The sequence below is a fragment of the Egretta garzetta genome, unplaced genomic scaffold (assembly GCF_000687185.1).
Source record: "Egretta garzetta isolate BGI_Z169 unplaced genomic scaffold, ASM68718v1 scaffold369, whole genome shotgun sequence".
NCBI lineage: Eukaryota > Metazoa > Chordata > Aves > Pelecaniformes > Ardeidae > Egretta > Egretta garzetta.
This window is the reverse complement of record NW_009260837.1, coordinates 259,377-279,336: the sequence shown is the minus strand read 5'-3', so window position 1 is coordinate 279,336 and position 19,960 is coordinate 259,377. Positions and strand designations below refer to the sequence as shown.

At 35.9% G+C, this 19,960-nt stretch overlaps 1 protein-coding gene across 2 annotated transcripts in view; it reads left to right on the top strand.

Moving 5' to 3' along the window:
• The window catches only part of ARMC4 (armadillo repeat containing 4), an 87,336-nt gene that overhangs the window by 36,825 nt on the left and 30,551 nt on the right, over positions 1-19,960 (top strand). For both annotated transcript variants that reach the window (XM_035902432.1, XM_035902431.1), the window contains exons 15-16: positions 2,626-2,868; positions 10,854-10,968. In XM_035902432.1, coding sequence (XP_035758325.1) covers positions 2,626-2,868; positions 10,854-10,968 — 358 coding nt within the window. The remainder of the gene's footprint in view (positions 1-2,625; positions 2,869-10,853; positions 10,969-19,960) is intronic.

Genomic DNA, 19,960 nt, shown 5'->3' with positions numbered 1-19,960 from the left:
TCTGTACAGAGGAATGCAAGATTCATAGGCTGGAAGGAGTATCAGTAAGAGCTAACCTCTTCCTGCAGTCCTAATTTTAGTGTACTTTGCTGGACAAGCAGATATGATAGATATCTGCTGGATAAAATCAGAAAGAATTCCAGTAATAAGCTTTTACTGTCTGGCTTTTTACTGTCCTAAATGAGTTCTCAAACTATTGGTATACAGAGCCATGGTCTTTACATACTCTACTGCTGTCCTACTGCTTTTTGCATTCTTGATTGCACAGTAACCTTGCTTTTTAGAAGGTTTATCCTTCTTTCCTCTGGGCTTTGAGTGTCTGCACAGAGGCATCTTGATTCTGCATCAATCAGTGATGAGATGGACTGAATGGCTCACTCTGTACTAGTAAACTAAATAGGGCCAAATATTTCAGGGTTCAGGCACGATGTTATGATTATCCATACTGCTTAACTGCTAGCACAGTCCCTTACACAGTTTGGCCCATGCCAGCAAGCGCTCTCCCAGACAGTGCCCAGACACTCCTTGGGAACAGTGCAGGCAGCAGGTTGTTTCCATCAGGCAGAATGGGTGAGGCCACCCTGGATTGTGAGGGTAAGAGGTTTTAGCCATATGGATGCTATGTTGTGTTGCTTGTCCTCAGGGCTAGAGAATGAGCCGTGGCCTGTTTTATTTATTAGTATAGCTGTAGCCAATAATTCTGTCCAAATGCAAACAGATTTTTGCTGGGCTACTCACATATCTTTGGCAAGTGCTTGACACTCCACTAAGGTTACTAGCCAGGCGCAGCTCCAGACTTGAGCTGAATTTGTGTGTATTATATAGTGCTGAGTCTGAAGCAGTAAACCCTATCCAAACTCAAGATGAGAGGACACTAAAGAACAAGGAGGGAGAATAATATGAAAACACGTAAGTAGGTCTGGAGGGATGAGCTTGAGTCTGGCATGAAGCTAGAACTAATAAACCCTGCTGGTTCCTGCAGGGCCACTTAATTATCTTTGAACTACTCCACAGTATTTCCTATACCTGAAGTACGTTGCTGAGATGTTGTGCTGACTCAGCAGTTTCCTGATACAGGTGCCTGGGCCTGACTAGCTCAGATTGTAGTTTGCGTGCAAGCAGCCGTACTGCTTCTGGACACAAGATGGCCCGAGCCAACAGCTGTCAGAGTGTAGCCTGCCCATCGCAGAGCCAGCTGATATCGTTCCATCTGTAAAGCAGTTGATATGCAACACAGATAAAGTAGCCAGAGAAAATCAGGAGTTTTTTTAATTGTTTGCTTGCTTTGTTAGTCCTTTTTTCATACTGTTGATATTTTCTCTTGAAAAAAATTTGCAAGGACACTTCCAAATTATAGTGAACAAAGAAAGGAAGATTCCTCCTTAAGCAAAGGCTTGAATCATGAAAAATGAAAGTTTCTCATTTCTCAGTTACTTTAATTGTTATACTGATAAACCAGCTTGGAAAGATTAACTTTTTTTGAAAGAGTTCTAGTTCTGCTATCAAAATAATCTCAAAAATACTATTTTTTTTTCTGAAAGAAAAGCCAGATACACAACTGATTCCTGGAAAATACAAGTATTTGTAGCTCAAGCAGACATTTCCAGAAGCTAGGGGCCATGGGGAAGCACAAATGAGAACTCTGTACCCTCAGAGAAATTGTCTTTTTAGGGGAGGAACTATGTGTATTTACACAAAGGTATAAATCAAAGTATTAGCTAAAATACAGGTAAGATCCAGCTTGATACTCCAAGTGGAATTGTCAAGGTGTATCACAGAAGATGTATGAAAGAAAGATACAATATTTTTTAAGTGTTAAGAATCTTCAAAGTTCTGAACAAAATTAACTTAGAAGACAACCCCAGTACTGAGGAGCAAAGTCCTGTTCTGACAGATGAACTTCTGAGGTTTAGCATGCATCGGTTTGTAGGATGGGACCTCCAGGATTTTAAAAAACATATTTTTGATTTGCAGTACCAAAACTGCTATCAAGAATGAGGGAAGTGTTAATATAGCAGTCAACTCAAATTTCTGTCAATTTATTACTTGATTTCAAAATAGAATCTAACATAGTACAATAGAAATGTACTAGAACTATAGGTCTGACATTAGGAAAATGCACTTATTAGGCCTGAACTATAGACCTGATCAGGGTAAAGACTTTAAAGGCTAACATTTAATGAAAAGTAAGGGTGGTCCTTTGGTCCAGAGAGGTGGAAGAGGGTATGATAAACTACCGCTCTAGCAATTGTTAACATGGCAGGAAAAAGTGCTGGATGTTACGATGCCAACGGTACTTGCCAGTCTTGCAGTATGTTTTCAACTATTTATAGATGTTGCATCCACATGTCAAGTTTTAAAAAACTCTCAAACTGCTCTGCAGATTTCTAGACAGCTGAATTAGAGAAATGTATTTAAAAAGGTAGAGTAAGAAATTATGCTGTATGTCACACATTCAAGAACTGATTGAAGTGGTTTACCTGTATTGTGATTTCTTCAATGAGACACCTTACATACAGAAAGTAAACATTATATTTCAATTATAATTATTCTTTAATTATCAAATTAAACTTATAACAGTAACATACTGAAAATAACAACTTTGATTTAATTTCTGTATTTTAGATTTCAGGAATATAAAGCCGTAGAAACTTTGGTGGGATTGCTCACTGACCAGCCTGAAGAAGTCCTTGTAAATATCGTCGGAGCACTGGGAGAATGTTGCCAAGAGCCAATAAATCGAACTATTATCCGTAAATGTGGTGGAATACCACCTCTAGTGAAGTTACTTACTGGAACTGATCAGGCATTACTTGTGAATGTCACCAAAGCAGTGGGAGCTTGTGCAACAGAACCTGAAAATATGATGTAAGCTATTAATACTCATAGCATTTTAAATATTGAAATTTTTTTTCATAATTCTGGCACAAATATAGTCAAGTCTAATCTGACTTAAAAGGATATTTTAAGTTTTGTTTTCCACAAGGCTGTGTGGGTTAGTCACATCCTACTGTAAAATGTGCTATATGTAAAAAAAAAAAAAATTCTTAACGAAGTATATAGGGTGTAAAGCTTTTACATTTTGGGGAAAACGGGATAAAACTTTAGTAAATTGATTTTTATTAAAGTTAAAATTCGAAGTTACAGATCACCATTTTAAAGTCCTGTATTATAGGAACCTGTTTTGCTTTCTCCTTCTACATCTATTCTCAAATCACAAATAATAGCCTAAATTAGAGAAAGCAATTCCAAAAGGAAATGTGCACATTTACTGTCATGAAAAATAATTTGAAAAATTTTGAAGTACTTATTTGTATTTTATGTTTTGTCCCTCTCCATCATTCCATTTACAAACTCAGCCTTTTTTGTGACCCTTTTCTCCCCTCTTATTCCTTTGCAAAACCAAAGAAAAAGCCTGTATTTTTACTGAGAGAGTTGCTGCTCTCTTTGGTTTTGTGATGTAGATTTGTACAGCTTACAAAGATCCTCGAGTTTTATGATTAAGTGTTCCCGTTGAATGTTGAGGTCAGCGTTTACTGTGCTTACCGTTCCCTTACAGGGATATTTACCTCAAGATTCTCAGCATATTTCCCTCCTTATACATAAGAAAGGTCAGAAAGAGAGTTTTATTAAGCTCCTCCTGTTCTGATTTGCATAATTCACTTGATATTCATCTAACAGCGCAGGGAATTCTTGTCCTGAATAGGGCTTTTGTTTTCATGCTTTGGCTGTCACCCAGTGGCAAAAGGCTAGATGGTACACAACTGTAAACATGAGTTGTATGAACGGTTAGCCACATAGCATAAAAGTATACATAAATGAAATCACTTTCACAACATATCTCACTAAAAATCAGCCTTTAGGGTAATGTATTAATCTAGCAGATTTAACATTGTAATCACCTGAGAAATTTAAACGCCAATAAATATAAGTTAATATTTTTAAAACCTCAGACATACTCCAATACTCAGGACTATCACTTGTAGTATCCAGTATGGATAGCTTCCTACTGGAATGTGGTCAGTATAAGCACCAAAAATAACACAAGTTGCTGCTAAAATTGTGATGAACAAAGTCCATCTTGTTTTTAAGAAGGAGAGAGTACAGATTGTTTGGGACAATATTTTATGGAGTTTGCAAAGAGTGGACAAAGGGATCAAATGTTGAATTTGGTTCATATGAAAACATTCTCTATTGAATGTTCTCAACATTTAAAATGTTTCTTAAAATATTTTAAAACATTAATAAGTAAGCAAAGTCTTAGGTCAAGAGTAGAATATACTTGTTACAGTAGTAACAAAAAAAAAACATTACATGGAAACTATTATTATTTGTAAGACTGTGACATGTACCTGATGTATTGTGCTATTTAGACTTGTAGTACTAGAAAAGATAATGCTGCTATCTTTTCCCAAGGCATGATTCGTCCAGCTGTGGATAAGTTTGATAACAATCCAGTGAAATATTTAAAAACAATGCTTAGTTAAAACATGAATACTGCCACTACTCACACGTTTAAATGATTTGCTTGGTAGAGTGCTCTGCCTCTCACAGCGGTAAGATTCCCACCTCTCTCTTCTTCTCCTCTCAAACCAGTAGAGCAGGAATTGAAATTATAGCTCCTCATCCTTCCTCCTCACACTCTTCCCCTGCTACAGCACGGCAGACAGTCCTCCACGAATTTCTCCAACCTGAGTCCTTCCCACAGGCTGCAGTTCTTCATGAACTGCTCCAGTGTGGGTCCCTTCCATGGGCTGCAGTCCCTCAGGAGCAGACTGCTCCAGGGTGGGGCCCCACAGGGTCACCAGCCTGGCCAGCAACCCGCCTCCAGTCGGGGCCCCTCTCTCCACGGGGCCACAGGTCCTGCCAGGAGCCTGCTCCAGCATGGGCTTCCCACGGGGTCACAGCCTTCTTTGGGCATATCCCCCTGCTCCAGTGTGGGGTCCTTCCCGGGCTGCAGGTGGAGATCTGCTGCCCCGTGGGCCTCCCTGGGCTACAGGGGGACAGCCTGCCCCACCAGGGGCTGCCCCAGGGGCTGCAGGGGAATCTCTGCTCTGGTGCCTGGTGCACCTCCTGCCCTCCTGCTGCACTGACATGGGGGTCTGCAGGGCTGCTCCCCTCGCATATTCTCACTCCTCTCTTCTGGCTGCTGTGGCCATAGGGGCCACATGTCTGTCGGACATAGGGGAAGCTTCTGGCAGCTTCTCACAGAAGCGACCCCTGTAGGCCCCCTGCTTTCAAAACCTTGCCACACAAACCCCACACATGTGCCAAGATTGTCTTCTAGAAAAGAAGCAAAGCCAAGCCACTTGCAGCCTGTAAGTCTATACAGGTGATGAGAATTTCCTATTGCAGTTTCATAGTTTGCTGTTTCTGGTCTTCCTGGTTCATCTGGCTGGATCCCTATTACATTCCTTGTTTCATAATCACTTATTCCTCAGAATGGCTTGACAGGTTCTAGGAGATCAGTTGTTCTCTACTATTAGCTTTTCTCCTGGCAAATTTGGCTGGCAGGTCTTAAGGCTTTTCTTTGTCATCTGGTACAGACAAGCACTGTTTAAAGAGTTAGTGTTAGTTTGGCACTACAGAAATTCTGAAAACTATGATGATTTTTTTGGATTCTGCTATCATTGACTTTCATAGGTACTGGAAACCCAGAACAAAGCAGGAAAATTTAAAGGGAGTATCAAGCCCTCTTAAAGATTGAGAATTTTCAGAAATATTCTTGCATTTCATTAGCTGCCTGTGTGCTTAACAAAGTGTGGATTAGAGACTAAATATTCAGTTGAGCAGCCTTCTATTTTGAATGTGGTTATACTTGCAGCAGTAGGTGTGTGGAAACCATACAGACCAAGAGTGGAGCTCGTGTAGTTTCTGTGAATGATTCAAAGATGTAATGAAGAGGATGGGATTAATATAAGAAATAAAAACCTGAGAGTGTTCTATGAAACAGTGCAGTTAACTTCTGGGGGAAATACTGTATGTTTATCATATGTTCCATGGAGGAAGCCTGCACTGACAAAGAGAGAAGACTAGTGAATTGGCATAGGTGGATCTACAGATTATATATGTCTTTTATATATTTTATCTCTGTCATGTTTCCTAGTTGACGCTTTAATTTCTACAGCTACTGAATGGAAGGTATAGTAGTGTTATTTTTCTGCACCAAGCCTTTACTTTAAAGCAACTTCAAGCAATTAAGTGATTCTTATTGACCCCTTTGAGCTATGTAAAATAAAGAACAGCAGCCAGCTTCTCTCACAGCAAAAAATAAGTTTACTTTTCTTAAAAAAGCATAACTATGTGACTGCACTTCCTTACTATTATGTGGACAGTGTGAAGGTGTTCTGCATACTCAGTCTGCTGCACAGCCACTGACAGAGATGCCGCTGCACACCTTTTATGTACATTTGTCTTTTTGAGGAACTTTTTCCAAGTTACTCTATTTCTCTTACTAAAAACAGAGGACGAGTGTGTATTCTTTAACTGTCACTAGATTTTCATTTGCCCTTTTCATTTGAAAACCTATAGACTTCATCTCTAGTATTCAAAACTGAGTGTCTAGTATCTTACAAACTAAAACGTACAATTATTTTAGCCAAACAGATGGAGTTTGAGTCATTGGTATATAATACTATTTATCAAAGCAGTCCACAGCAACTAGTGGAAGTTTTAAGAAACATGCTAAATTGTGGTTTCAAAAAAGACAAGATTACATTCTGCCTGAATTAAACCCTGTAATCTTACCAGTGTGCACAATACAGAGTCAGTATAAGTTTGTTTATTTACATTTGTATTTGTGGTCTAAATTGGCAGGCAATTAAACTAGGCTTCTCAAAAGTTCTGGCAAATAACACTGTAACAGAAAAAGATGATAGATATGACAAACAGATGTCTAGGCTCTGTGTGTGTGTGTGTGTGTGTGTTTAAGCAATACATGTTGAAGTTTCTACTGGAAATGTTCAATATTAAGTTTGAATCTGAAAGAGAAGCACTATTTCAGATTAACAGCTTTGCTAGTTTCAGATATATTAGGCAAAATAAAGTAAATTTCTAGACTTGTAACCCACATCTTGCACAGACATCTCATGATGTTCATTGATGTCATGATACCAAGGTTTTTAAATTAAATTATGTGAAAAGTCTTTATTAGACAACTGTTGACTGTAAACAGCCAACAAAAGTAATTCAAAAAATTATCTTCTTAAATTATCTGCACTGCTCAAATAGCAAATACCTATTCACTGTAGCCTGAGATTTCCCAGAGGCTGTCCTAGACAATCCAGTAATCTCTGAATGAGTTTAATTGCATTAAAATTATTTGCCCATAAGACATATTCCATATACATCATATGTCAGCTGTTCTCTGTGGAATCCAGAAAGCTCTTTTGCTGATACACCTTGCAGTTGTAGGAGTGATGTCAAATGCATACCCCTTCATCTCTGCTCTAGTTATGTCTGGCCAGCACAGGAGTGCATGATTGGAGCGCCTCTTCACTCCAGCTATTTCTAACTGACAGTACAACTACTTTGAGTTATTGTGAGTAGTAGAATAATTTACACCTCGTTCTAAATTGTATCAGTGATTAAATAAGGACAGTCTACAACAAGGCACAGAGCTTTGAATCAGAAGAGGTGGCCGCTGGCCATCTTGGTCCAGGTCTATTGTGAGGTGCTTCTGCTATGTTAAGGTATAGAGCAACAACAGTTCAGAACCTGGGATATTGCTTCCAAACTCTGCATATTTATATATTGTTATGTACTTACAGTGAAGCGCCAGAAGGCAATTACCTATAATAAAGTTTACATTTCTACTTCAGGTGACTTTCATGCCTGTTAAGATTTTGACTATTAATAGTGTTCTATACATTAGACATTACATATATGTAGTTTGAACTTTAAAATATTAAATATTAAGATTTTTTATATCAACTAAATATATTATTTCAGCTTTTATGAGATTCCCTTCAGCTTTCAAAGGCAATGTTTTGCATCTTTATTAAAAGAACTGTCCTTTAGCAGTCCCATGAGTGGTTGTATAATACAGGTTTAACTGTAGTTTAATTGTGTCATCATAATGTCAACGAATTATTATAAAATTTATCATTTAAGTGACTGTAACTACAGAGTGACTAATGTACTAGCTATGGGTGAATACAGAATTGAATGCCAACCAAAGTAAATTCTAAGGTATGTTTGCTTGCATTTACTGTGGTAAGTAGCTTTATTACAGCAACCTGCTAATGATGTTATAATAAATTCTGGGAAGAAAATTAGATACAAAAGTTATATACAAACCCTAATCAGAATATTGTTTAGTGTAATGCCGTCAGAGCTGAAATTTTCAAGATTACAGGTCTATTTTCCCATCTCTTTGTTTATTTGTAAAGAAACCTAAATGTGTATTTTTGTCCACTTTAAAAAGGAATTTTCACATAGAAAGGAAACTAATGTCTAAGCACTTTTATAGAGGAAACATTTTTCAGGGCCATTTATTTTAGTGTTTCCTTTGCTTATATAGCAGATATGCTCATTTAGCACCCAGTTTCTTCATCTGCTACATTGTTCAGTGAAACCATAGAAAGATAAAAAATTGAACCGAGAAAGGGTTAGTCACTTGTTTAGCAATGCTTTCTTTAATTGGCAAATATATGTTCTCAGCAAGATGAAAATAAAAGGGTTTGTGCTTGTATGGTGATTAAATAACAATAATTCTTCCAGTATGAGGCTCTAAGAGCATCGTTCTTGTTTGTAGAGTTCTTCTCATTTGAGTTAATCTAGTGTAACTGAGAGAAAGCAGTAATCAGTGATGAACAATGTACTTTGGAGATTGATTGTTTTGTCCGTTCTGGTTTTTAGTTTGATTTTATACATGTTGAATGGACAGAGGACTACACTTCCAGATACTCAGAGCTGTTCTGTTGGGTGTTAGACAACTGGTCTTTCTGGTCTTCAAGCAAAAGGCAAAACTCTTCTTTAGAAAATGAGCCATAGAGTAAGGCTAGTTTACCTTAAAAAGCTTAAGACAAGAAAACTGAAAAGAAAATGAAAGTAAACTTTAAATTGAAAAGGAAACTTCAAAAAAAAAAAAAAAAGGAAAGATAAATCAGCCTAGAGTTTGTTTTTTTAAGTGTGGTGGAAAAAGCTGAGCTCAGAGTTTGGCTTCTATCTCTTGATTTTTATATACTGGTTGAAGCTGGGTCATTTATATTTAGCCCCTCTTGGGAGGAAGTACCTCATGTTGGTAAATGGTCAGTACTCTACTTGACTAGAAGAAAGATTCATGGCTTCTTTTCTAATTAATTCCAATAAAAAATTCCTAGTGCTTTCTGAAATGACAGGAAAGTAATGTTAAAATTCCTTAAAAGTGTTGGAGCTTGTTTTGAAGCTTTTACTTAAGTCGTCCTTACTATGTTGAGCATATATATGCAATTGTGTAGTTTGTGATCATGCTGTTTTATTTTGATGCATTTAAGATTTCTGAATTTGTCCTTTGAATGATGATTTTCCTGCAATTGATTTGGAGATGAGTATGTAAAATAAGCTGTATTAAAATTAACAGATCTTAAATAACTTGCAGTGTCTCAGCCATAGCTTTGTGCAAAAAGTATTATTTTTGAAACCCATAGTTGTTTAAGCAGTTTGATGAAAGCATTATGAATAAACTCTTTGGTTATTTTAGGCAGAGTTCATATCCTTAATTATTTTTTCTGCTTCAAGTGATGGTCAGATTACGTAAAAAGCTAATTTTATATTAGTTTAAAAATTTTATGGTAAACCTATGAATCGTGAACACAAGTGATATGCTTTATGTGATGTTTTTAAGCACAATCTGTATTTAAATTTCTCAAGTATTTACAGTTAAAGATGTAGACTAATTTTACAATGGAATTTTTACTTTTGAGGTTAGAATATGAAGGTATATCTGCTTTTCTTTATCTTCAGTTCATCTGCTTTAGGTTTAACATATGTTTTTGAAAAAAAGCATGTTTGTAAAGGCTATTAAGTTTTGTTTGACCTTCCTTTCCATTTAAGGCATTCAGTGGACCCTAATGTGAAGTTACGATCCCCAAGCCTGATTGATATGTAAACATAACACAGATGGTGTAGAGATGATTCTGATGATAATTCATTTTTCAGCTAGTCACGGAGATACTTTGATTACAGTGTGTTTAAGTAATTATAACATAGTGTTCAGTGTTAGTCTTGTTGGTAGGGAACACATGGGAAACAAGTTACACGTTATTCGTACTCAACAAAGGATGCACTGTGGTGTGACCATTTTAATTTCTAATGCAAGATTAGAAACAGTATTTTAAAATATGTCATAGAGTAAGGTAAATACATTAAGCATAGACTGAATAAAAAGTTAAGTACATAGTTTTGGGCATAAATATTTGTTTTGGAAAGTATTTGTTGCTATATGAAAGAAGCTAGTATGCTTGAATTCAGATTTCACTTTGCATGCAGTTCATTAAAAACTCACATGCTTGTTTTCACATTTATATGAGTTCTGTTTATAACGCAGCTTACTTTACTTTATCTTCTATAAGCATTTTGAATGACAGAGCTGAGAAAAAAGTAAACAGCATTAATGAGATTTAGTTAGAAAACATGTTCTGTCTTTACATCATTTGTTCACACCCATCTGCTATAGTAAGCAATGTTTACTGACTATGTTGATGGCGATTAGCTGACAACAAAACACAAACTCATAAAGCAAAACAGTATGTTAAAGAAAATCATACCAATATTTTTTAAAGCAGTGTTCCAAACAAACTGATATAATTTCAGATTTAACATTGTCTGCTCCATAATTGATTATCTCTTTTTTTGGTCTGTTTCTGCAATAGGATAATTGACCGTCTAGATGGAGTTCGTTTGTTATGGTCATTGTTGAAAAATCCTAATCCAGATGTTCAAGCAAGTGCAGCTTGGGCTATTTGTCCTTGCATTGAAAATGCTAAGGTAAGAAAGTATTTAAAGTAATAGTTTTGTTATATGTATACTCACACATAATTTTTATAGTTGGGTGATTTCCAGGAATACTTTGCTGTTTACTACTTACGCTCTTCTTATTTCTTTCTGTTAACTGCTTAAAAAAATTGATGTATTCACTTTTCAAAAGTGAACAGTCCTCCATCTAGCACTCATTGTAGCATTCTGTTTTGTCTTTACGGTGCTTACTGTATTTGGAAAATCTATTTTAATAATTTATCAGGACCTAAACTTACTGTTCCCAAAAAAAGCATGCTGAAAATCTGACAATGCTGAAAACAGAAAGCTTCTACTCACAGGCTATGAATAGCACAGGTAGTTGTAGTTGTTCTCCACTATGAGATACTTCAGCTATGTTCTCGAGAGACCATCATTTGGTTTCAGAGCATATTTCAGACTCAGTGCCAATGTAATCCTTAGATTTTCTGCTCAGACTGCCAACAAAAAGTGCCAGCTGTGAATAGCGGTTGTTGTGCAGGTCAGTTGTGCACAGAAGACTGAGCTATTCATTTATTTCATGTCAGCTTCCAAACAGAGATAAAATGCTGACTATAAGCTGTAAGTCATCTTCAGTGAATTCTTACCACTGACCTGCGGTAAAATAAATGAGGAAGGTTTTGTTTCCCATTAGAAGTTTCCTGGAATACTAAGTAGACTTTTATCCTTAATCCTTGTACAGTAATATCTTCTGTTTCTATTTACCTCCATATTTAATGCAGCTTTTGCATCTTCTCTCTACTGTACCACAAATATATATCCTTCTACATATCATTTGAGATCCTGACTATCTAAAGAATGGAAATTCCTTGCAAGTGCTAGATAACCTTAGCATCCTTTGCAGGCAGTGTTTCCATTTTGAAACTCATCACTGTATGATTGCTATTAATTTATATAGATGGATGGATATAGATGCAGTTATATGGATGAAAGTATTGTGAGAACATTTGTTCTTGATTTTTATAACTTAAGCATTTTTCAAGCATTCTGGTTATTCTGAATTGTCTTTCAATTTTTTTTTAAACATACACACTCTAGTATAATAAAGTTTTTTGTTACCTAATGGCAGGGTATATACATGTCTCATCTGTCAAGATATGAATATACCTACCTCTCTCTTGAACAATATTGCTATAACTGAATGTTAAAATATTATTTGATTTCAGAACTGAGGTAATACTTGTTATGTGTAAGACTCTGCAACCTGTAGTGCCAAAGTAGAACTCCACATTGCTGGAGCTTCCACTAAAAGCACATTTTCAGAAACTAAGGGGATAGAGGACAGCTACTGAAATTATAGACTACATGGATTTTTTTCTTGTATTTTTCCCCTGGGTATCTGATGAGTGTAAGCTATGTACATCCTTAGTGTAGCCATCCTCCTTTCATCTCTCTTGGCTGCCTGCCCAAATGCTAATCTGTGACCCCACAAAGAGTTCTTTGTGTGAGACTGAGGCAGAGTGGCACACTGAAACAAACCTACCAATAATACCCTTTCCTCTGACACTGAATGGAAGGAAATATGTATAAAGCAGCGATTATAGCCACACTGTGGAAGTGCAGTAACTATTTCTATCTAAACAAAATTTTTATTTTTTTATTCAAAGTTAATAATATTCAGCCATTTACACAATCTTCCAAGAAGCAGTTTTGTTTATGCTGTGCTTGATTCAAGAGCAGTAATAAGTATATAACTTTGAAAGGATTATGTGCATTCTGGCTTTTCCAAGCCTGTGCTTGGGACTGCAAACCATGTTGCAAATAACTGTGAGCTTGGAATCTGGATTTGTTTTCTTTTTGTGTTCTTTTCTGGAAGCTGTAGTGGTTCTCTGCTGTAGTGTGGAGGTTCATAGATGAAATAAACTTCTTAATAGTAGCAGAAACAGATTTTGATAACAATTAATGCAACATCCATTTTTCTGCAGAAATTTTCTGTAAATACAAATGAAAGGTTATTTTATATGATATTTATAAAATCTTAGAAGCTAATCTATCATACCGATAGGTCATTTATTGTCATAGCATATGAGTACATGATTATCTCTCATGCCTTACTCTCGCCATAATCTGTTTAAGATCGGAAAGTCTGCCATTTCTGTTTTACTGTTAGTGGGATAAGAGTCACCAAAGGCCAAGACTTGAATTCTCAGGGTGTTTAGGTGCTAGCCAGTTTTGAACTTTTGGCTCTAACTCATTTGCCTGCTGCTAGACAGGGAATTAATTGCAAGGGGAGCAGAATCCAAGTTCCCGTGACCCTAGATTGTGTATGTCAATAGTTACATTATGGTAGCTGGTTCAGAGTACCTCCCATAGAATAAAATGGTGTCAGTATGATACAGCTAAGTGACCTTCTTTGTTATAGCAATATGGTATAGGTCAGTGATATTTTGTCCATGACAGACCTAAGACTTTAAATAGAGGATATAAATTGTACACTGTAGTACATAAACTGTTACAGCTCTGACAGCCATAATATTGGTTTGGTGTCAGTCATCACTTCTGTATGCCAGGATTAGTTCTAAATATTTTTAGCCTTAAGAATTTCTTGATGAGTGAAGATCTTACAGGTAGGCTGGCAGTGATATAATTTGGGTGGTAGAACTCTCCTGAGAAAGTTTGCACAAACAACTGTGAGTGCTACTTGTGAGTCTTAGACAAATATCTCATTATTTTGGATAAATTAGTTCATACATTTCTCTAAAATGTAAGTCTTAAAGAGACAAGAATGTAATTTATTCAAAGGAATTATCTTAATAGAAGCAAATTCTTATTAATTAGTTGCTTACTTCCAAAAGGAAAAGTTACTACTGCAGGCACATTGGTAATGACGAAGTGTAAGTGCACTGTCCAAGAAACACAACTGATTATGAAAAATGGCTAAGAAAAGTCTACTGAACTCTGTTGATGTTGGAATGGCAATATTTGGTTATGATGCTTCTTTGAAAAACAGTATTTATAGTGTTTTCCCAACATACATCGTCCCAAACAGAAAAATTTAGAGGAACTCTACAAAGATGTTATTTGGATTGTTATAAAATTCATCCAAAGATATTGTGCCAGTAAGAGGAACACTGCCAGCTTGAGTTTGTATGAAAATAGCTATTTCCTCAGAGTAACTTTTACATAGTATGTCTTGAAATTAAAAAAAAAAAAAATATTATAGAGGTTATTTTCCATCCACATATTTAGTAGATTTTTGGGTGCAAACATTAGAAGAGGAATGGTAATGTGATGTAATGTAATCCTTTCCTCTGTCCTTTGTCTGTGCTTGTGTATCAGCTTTCAACTTTCAAAGTTTCAGTTTTAGCCTTTGTTACAGCTACAATTGTAAAGGCTTTCTTAAAGAACTTCAGGAAGCCAACTACGTATGAAGTCTGTCAAAATAATTTAAGTAAACAGTCTGAAACTGGGGATTTGAGGGAAGAGAGAGGGAAAGTTACTCAATTTTCTTAAAACATACTTGTAAATGACATCTCACACTTTTCTGATAAAGTGTGATTCCCTCCCTCCCCCTCCCCCCTCTCCCCCAAGTTATTGCATCCCTTTCAGCTCTTCAGTGGAATTTCATAGGAGTGATGAAGGATGATCAGCCATATAAAGTTGCCTGTGTATTTCCTATATATGGGGAAAGAGAATGTCCATACTGGCACAAAAAACCCCAAAATCAAAACTAAACCAGGTTTAAGAGGGAAGGGTCATGAGGTGGGTATGTGTGAAGGTCGAGTAGCCTTCACTCTTGCAAAAGAATTATATACTGAGGAAGGGAATTCTACTGGAGCCAGAAGTCTGGAGTTAACCTGTGGGTGGAAAATATGCTGCTGATGACCCATACTATTTAGGATTCTTCTATAGATTTTGCTTGTTGCGGAAATTTTAACGTAACCATATGTTATGTAACCACAGAGAATGTTTCTTTACTAAAAGTAACAAAGAAAGGTAGTTGAACATGGAAATTCTTCTGATATTTAACAAATAAAATTATTTGCTGTTTTAAATCAATTAAGATGCTTTGTTTACACACTTTACTAATTTAAAACTGTAGTGTATAAAGATGCCCCATACTGCACACTGTTGTTAATTTGTTTTATATTTTAAAAATTTTACTTAAGTAGTATGAATACATTCTTGTTTACTTACCGTTCTTTGGTTAATCCTATAATATAAAATTCCCTGCTTGAGTATGTACAGCATTTTCCAGTTTCTTTGTTTTCCTTGCTATGCTTCTTGCAATCCTGTACAGAAACCTTGGCAGTTCAAACTTAGTGTTCTTACTGCTCTCTTTCCATTTTCCTATTTGTTTTCTCCGGACATTATAATTTTTAACATAAATCATACCTACATCTCTATACTTGATCTCATTTTTATGCAGTTTTTAATCCCTGATATCTGCATATAGACTTTCCAACTTTTAAGCATTTGTTATGAACTAAACTTCAAGAGAGTACTATAAGAGAGACAAAAAGGAATTTTTGGTTTGCCCCTCAGGCCTTCCAGAGCACCAGGGTCCTTGGAGATTTAGAATACCCAGCAAGTTAGACCTGACTTGGTGAATCCATAGCTGGCTGCCATGCATGCCAGGGTGCATGTAGAACCAGCCTGTCCAATGATTCTTGACACAAGCTGCCTAGAAGTTTAGTGAGCCAACTGTCATGAAGAGTTTGGGCCACCTATAGATATGTTACCCTAGAGATCCTGAATGGACTGCCATAAATTGCGCTGAGGTCCTTAATGTCCAGTTTCTGTAAAACACATAACCTGAAAGCTGGGAAGCAAAAGGAATCTAAGAGTATAACCTGTATCTCCCTCATCAGGGAGCCTCTGGTCTTAAGTTCCATGCAAAGCAGCTGCCTGAGAGCTTGGAGACCATAAGAAGCCAAAAAGCTTAGGAGCTCCTGGAGACCTGGCTTTCCAGCTGTTTGGCAGCCCATCAGGCAAGAAGTCAGGGAATCTGTGAAAACCAGAAGCCAAGCAGCCTGGCAGGCTACTCACCAGCCATCTGGCTGACAAGAGAAAAGATGAAGAGGCACGTTGGTAATTTAGCCTGCCTTTCTGCCTGGTTTCTGTCAAAACTTTTCAAGAAGTCATTGTGTTCTTATGGAAGGTTTTGGTTCCATTTCATTAGCATTTTCTGATGGAATACTGTTCCACTGGAAAATATTTGACCAGCTTTCCTTGAAACTTAGTTTATAGTAGCTACACATGCTAGTCAACAACTTGTCATGTAGCTTCTGTACTTTTAAATTAGACTTGCTAATTGGATTTTAAAAATCTATAAAAAATTTAAACCTCATCCTCCTCACTTTTTTTCTTTTTAATCTCTTCTTTGTTTTTCCTTCTTGTCCACCTCACTTTTTTCCCTATCTTTACTTTCTCACTTGCCACATGGGACTTCCATAGATTTTAAGGCAAGAAAAGACCATGGAGATCATTGTGTCTGATTTGCTGCATAATATAAACCAGAAAATTTCAAGCAATCACTTTATCTAGCACAGAAGCTTTTGATTGAACTATAACATATTTTATACTTCATGCTTCTTGTTCAGATTCTCAGTGGTCTGTAATGGTAAGTGGTACAATATGATATGATTGCCGTCTCATATACTACTCTTAATTTATGGAACCATGCCAGAGTTGCAAAGACACAAGCAATAATTGTTCTAACAATTTATTAGTTTGTGTTGTCAGTGCATTGATTGTTTACCTAGACTGTCCTCAGAACATTCCAATATTGCTGTCTTGTATCTCTACAATATCAAACTGCATATTAGTGATGACAATCTCATAAACACATTAATAATTGTAAGAAGTTTGCTTAGACACTTATTTGGATTCAATTCAATCCAAACCCAATGGAAACAATGTTTAGTTTTTCCAGTCATTCTGTTATCTGTTTCTCATACTTCCATTACTGAAATGCTTTTCAAAGTAATCATGATGTTTTCTCTACTGTGGCCTCTAAGGACTTTGATATTAGTAGTTTCACTGCTTCTGTGAAAAAAATTAGGATTTTGGCATTTGCCCAGGACTGAACTTCAGTGAGAGTTGTGAGGAGGAAGAGGAAGAGTAGGTGTAGTCTGCCAGACTGAAAAGTAAGAAAAACAATAGACAAAAGGACTACTAGAAGTAGCATGACTGACTATGCAGCCTTTTTTTTTTCCTCCACCATCTTTTAGAGAACTTGCATTGCATGACTTCTTGGTCTGTATGCTTGGCTAATGGACTTTGCTTTTGTTTCTTGAAACTATCAATAGCAATATACGTGCCAAGTATTTAACTGTGTGATGGTCAAATCCCTGAAGAGGCAGGAGTAAGGAATTCTGCTCTTCCAAGCTACAGAGTAGCATCAGAGCCATGTTAAAGCTGCTCTGCTTTGCTGCTCTGGCTTTAGCTGCTTCAGTGAGGTGAAGAGGACAGGAAAATCCATGTTGATTGACTGCTGTTGTTTTCCCAACGCATTGCACTTTTACAACGCAGAAGAAGACTTGTGAGATGTAGTGAAGTGGTCTCATCTTACAAGGTGTTTCTTCAACAGTTCTGCTGCAGTGGGAAGCCTCCACAGCTGTATAGACAGGAATAAAATTAGCCTTTAAACATAAAGTAATTTGGTTAATAATACCATTGTTTAATAAGAAAAATGAATAGAAACTTCATTATAAAAATTGTGCTTCCCTTTTTCACTAAACAGCTATAATACAATAATTTTTCTGTTGCATTTCTTTATTTTGAACTTTAAATTGGATTGTGCATTAGGATGATAAGTTATTCAGCTGGCAATAGGGGATGGAAATGGACAGCTTCCTTCATTAAAGGAAAGGTAGTTTAAATATGAGTCTTGATAACTAAATTTTATTTGCACAGCAATAATATCACTTTTTTGGGCAAAAGCAATTCAATTTGACAAATTAGCTTTGAAACCTTAAGCTTTTTAAGAAGTTCTAAGAGTGAAATACTACTTTTTTTTAGTGGAGAAACTTTTATCTTTCAAGTAGAGCATTTTTAAAGATAAACACAATGTGTTTTTGTAATACAGTGTTTAGCTTTCAGTCTTTCAAATAAAGAAGCCAGTATTCATTTTGGAAGAAATAAGAAAGGAATTCAGTTACAAAATAATTCAGTAGTTCTTTTACAAGAACTGTATGTCTCAACTTAAGGCTGATGAATTTTATTTACTTAATTAAAATAACCACAAAAAAACATATAATATGATGACAAGAGAACTCAAAAATCCCCAAACGTTCTCCTTGTATAAATACTGCAAAGATCAAGTGATTTTTCCAAATCTGTCTTTCTGCAAATATTGTAATGCTTTCTGCTCCTAATTAAAAAAAATATGTGTAAAGCTGGTCTGTCTCACATTGGCAGAAGCCAATGTAGAAATAAGTGAAAAGGGAAAGTTAACTAAATTTTGTGAATACTCATGCAGTTCAGCAAGATGAAAATATGTGATTAAAGAGTAGCAAGATGAGGCTTTTATTAGCACAGCAGGTAACTTTGCTGGGCTCAGCATCTATGCCAGATAGGGGTTTTTTTTACTGCTTGAGATTGCAAACTCTTTCCTTTTAATCCAGTTTTGAAATAATATTTATTGTACTTTCTGAGGATAAAAACTTTGCTGCCCACTAGTTAGAAGATGTGGTCATGTGAAGTAATGAAAAATCCTGTTATCTCTTCCCGTCTTCTTCAGCCACTTAAAATGTAGCTTAACAATCTATATTTCTACATATCTGTCACCTCAGGTTAAATATTACATTAAAAGTTACAGTAATGATGAAGATTTCAAATGAAGATATTTCCTGTTAATACAGCAAAACGTTCTTGCTTCCCTTCCCCCAATTTTTTTTAACATTTTTATTGCTTCTTTAAAAGTCTTTGTGTTTGGCCTCTTTGTTCAGCTCAGGAAATATTATTGTTAAAACAGAAGCATTCAACCTATCATTAATGCATACACTCAGATGTATACAATAAAATTATCTATTTTATTGCTTATCAGTGGGAATGATTATATCAATATTTTTATCTACAAATGCTGTTTCTTAGGCTTTATTCTTACCATCCCATTTTTTTTTTCCTGCCTTACTTGAACTGAGTAGCCTTGTTAGGACAACTAAGGAGTCAGGTTTTGTCACAATAGGTAAGGGGGAGAGTAAATTACCTAAATGCACTTAAATGCATTCTTCTTTTCTTTCAAGTTGTTTTTTGTATAGCTGTATCCTAAGATGTTCTCTACGCTTTTCAAAATACTTGAAGTTTGTTGAATAACTTCATACGTAACATTAAAGAAAGTAAATGTAGTTTAATGGCTATTTTAATAGATTAGAGTTTGCAGTATGTAAATACTGAAGTATAAATGTAGTCTTGGGCTGGAACAATTTCCACTTCAAGTTCAATACCAAAATCATGTTATTGCCTAATAGTAAACTACCCAGACTTTGAAACAATGACATTTACATTTCTACCATGAAGTTTAAGGACTGCAGGTAAATGTGAAAGCTTATCACACACTAATAGCTAGAAATGACAAACCCTTTGGGTGAAGTCTCACAAAGAAAGTTGTGTATCAATTAATTTAAAGATTGCATTTTTTTCTATGTGAAACAAGAAGTGCAAAAAAGACTTCCAAAGATATGTTATATAAGATTTTTCTTCTCTGCTGGTATAAAAATAAGTATAGATGAAAATGCCCAAGAGTATTTGGAAACTGAAATCACAGAAATTACTTTAGACTTTATAGTATGAACAGCTATCTGATCATTAATACAAGTATACTCAACATAGATTCGACAGAATTAAATCCAGACCTCCACAATCACAGGCACAACTTCATATAATTTCTTCTTTAAATATCTTTAATGTATGGCAATTGTATAGAATAAATACACAACCTTCAGTAAAAAAAAAAAAAAAATAGACATTTACTGTACAAAGCAAGTATGTGGTTTTGCTAAATCATACCAATAAGATTGCA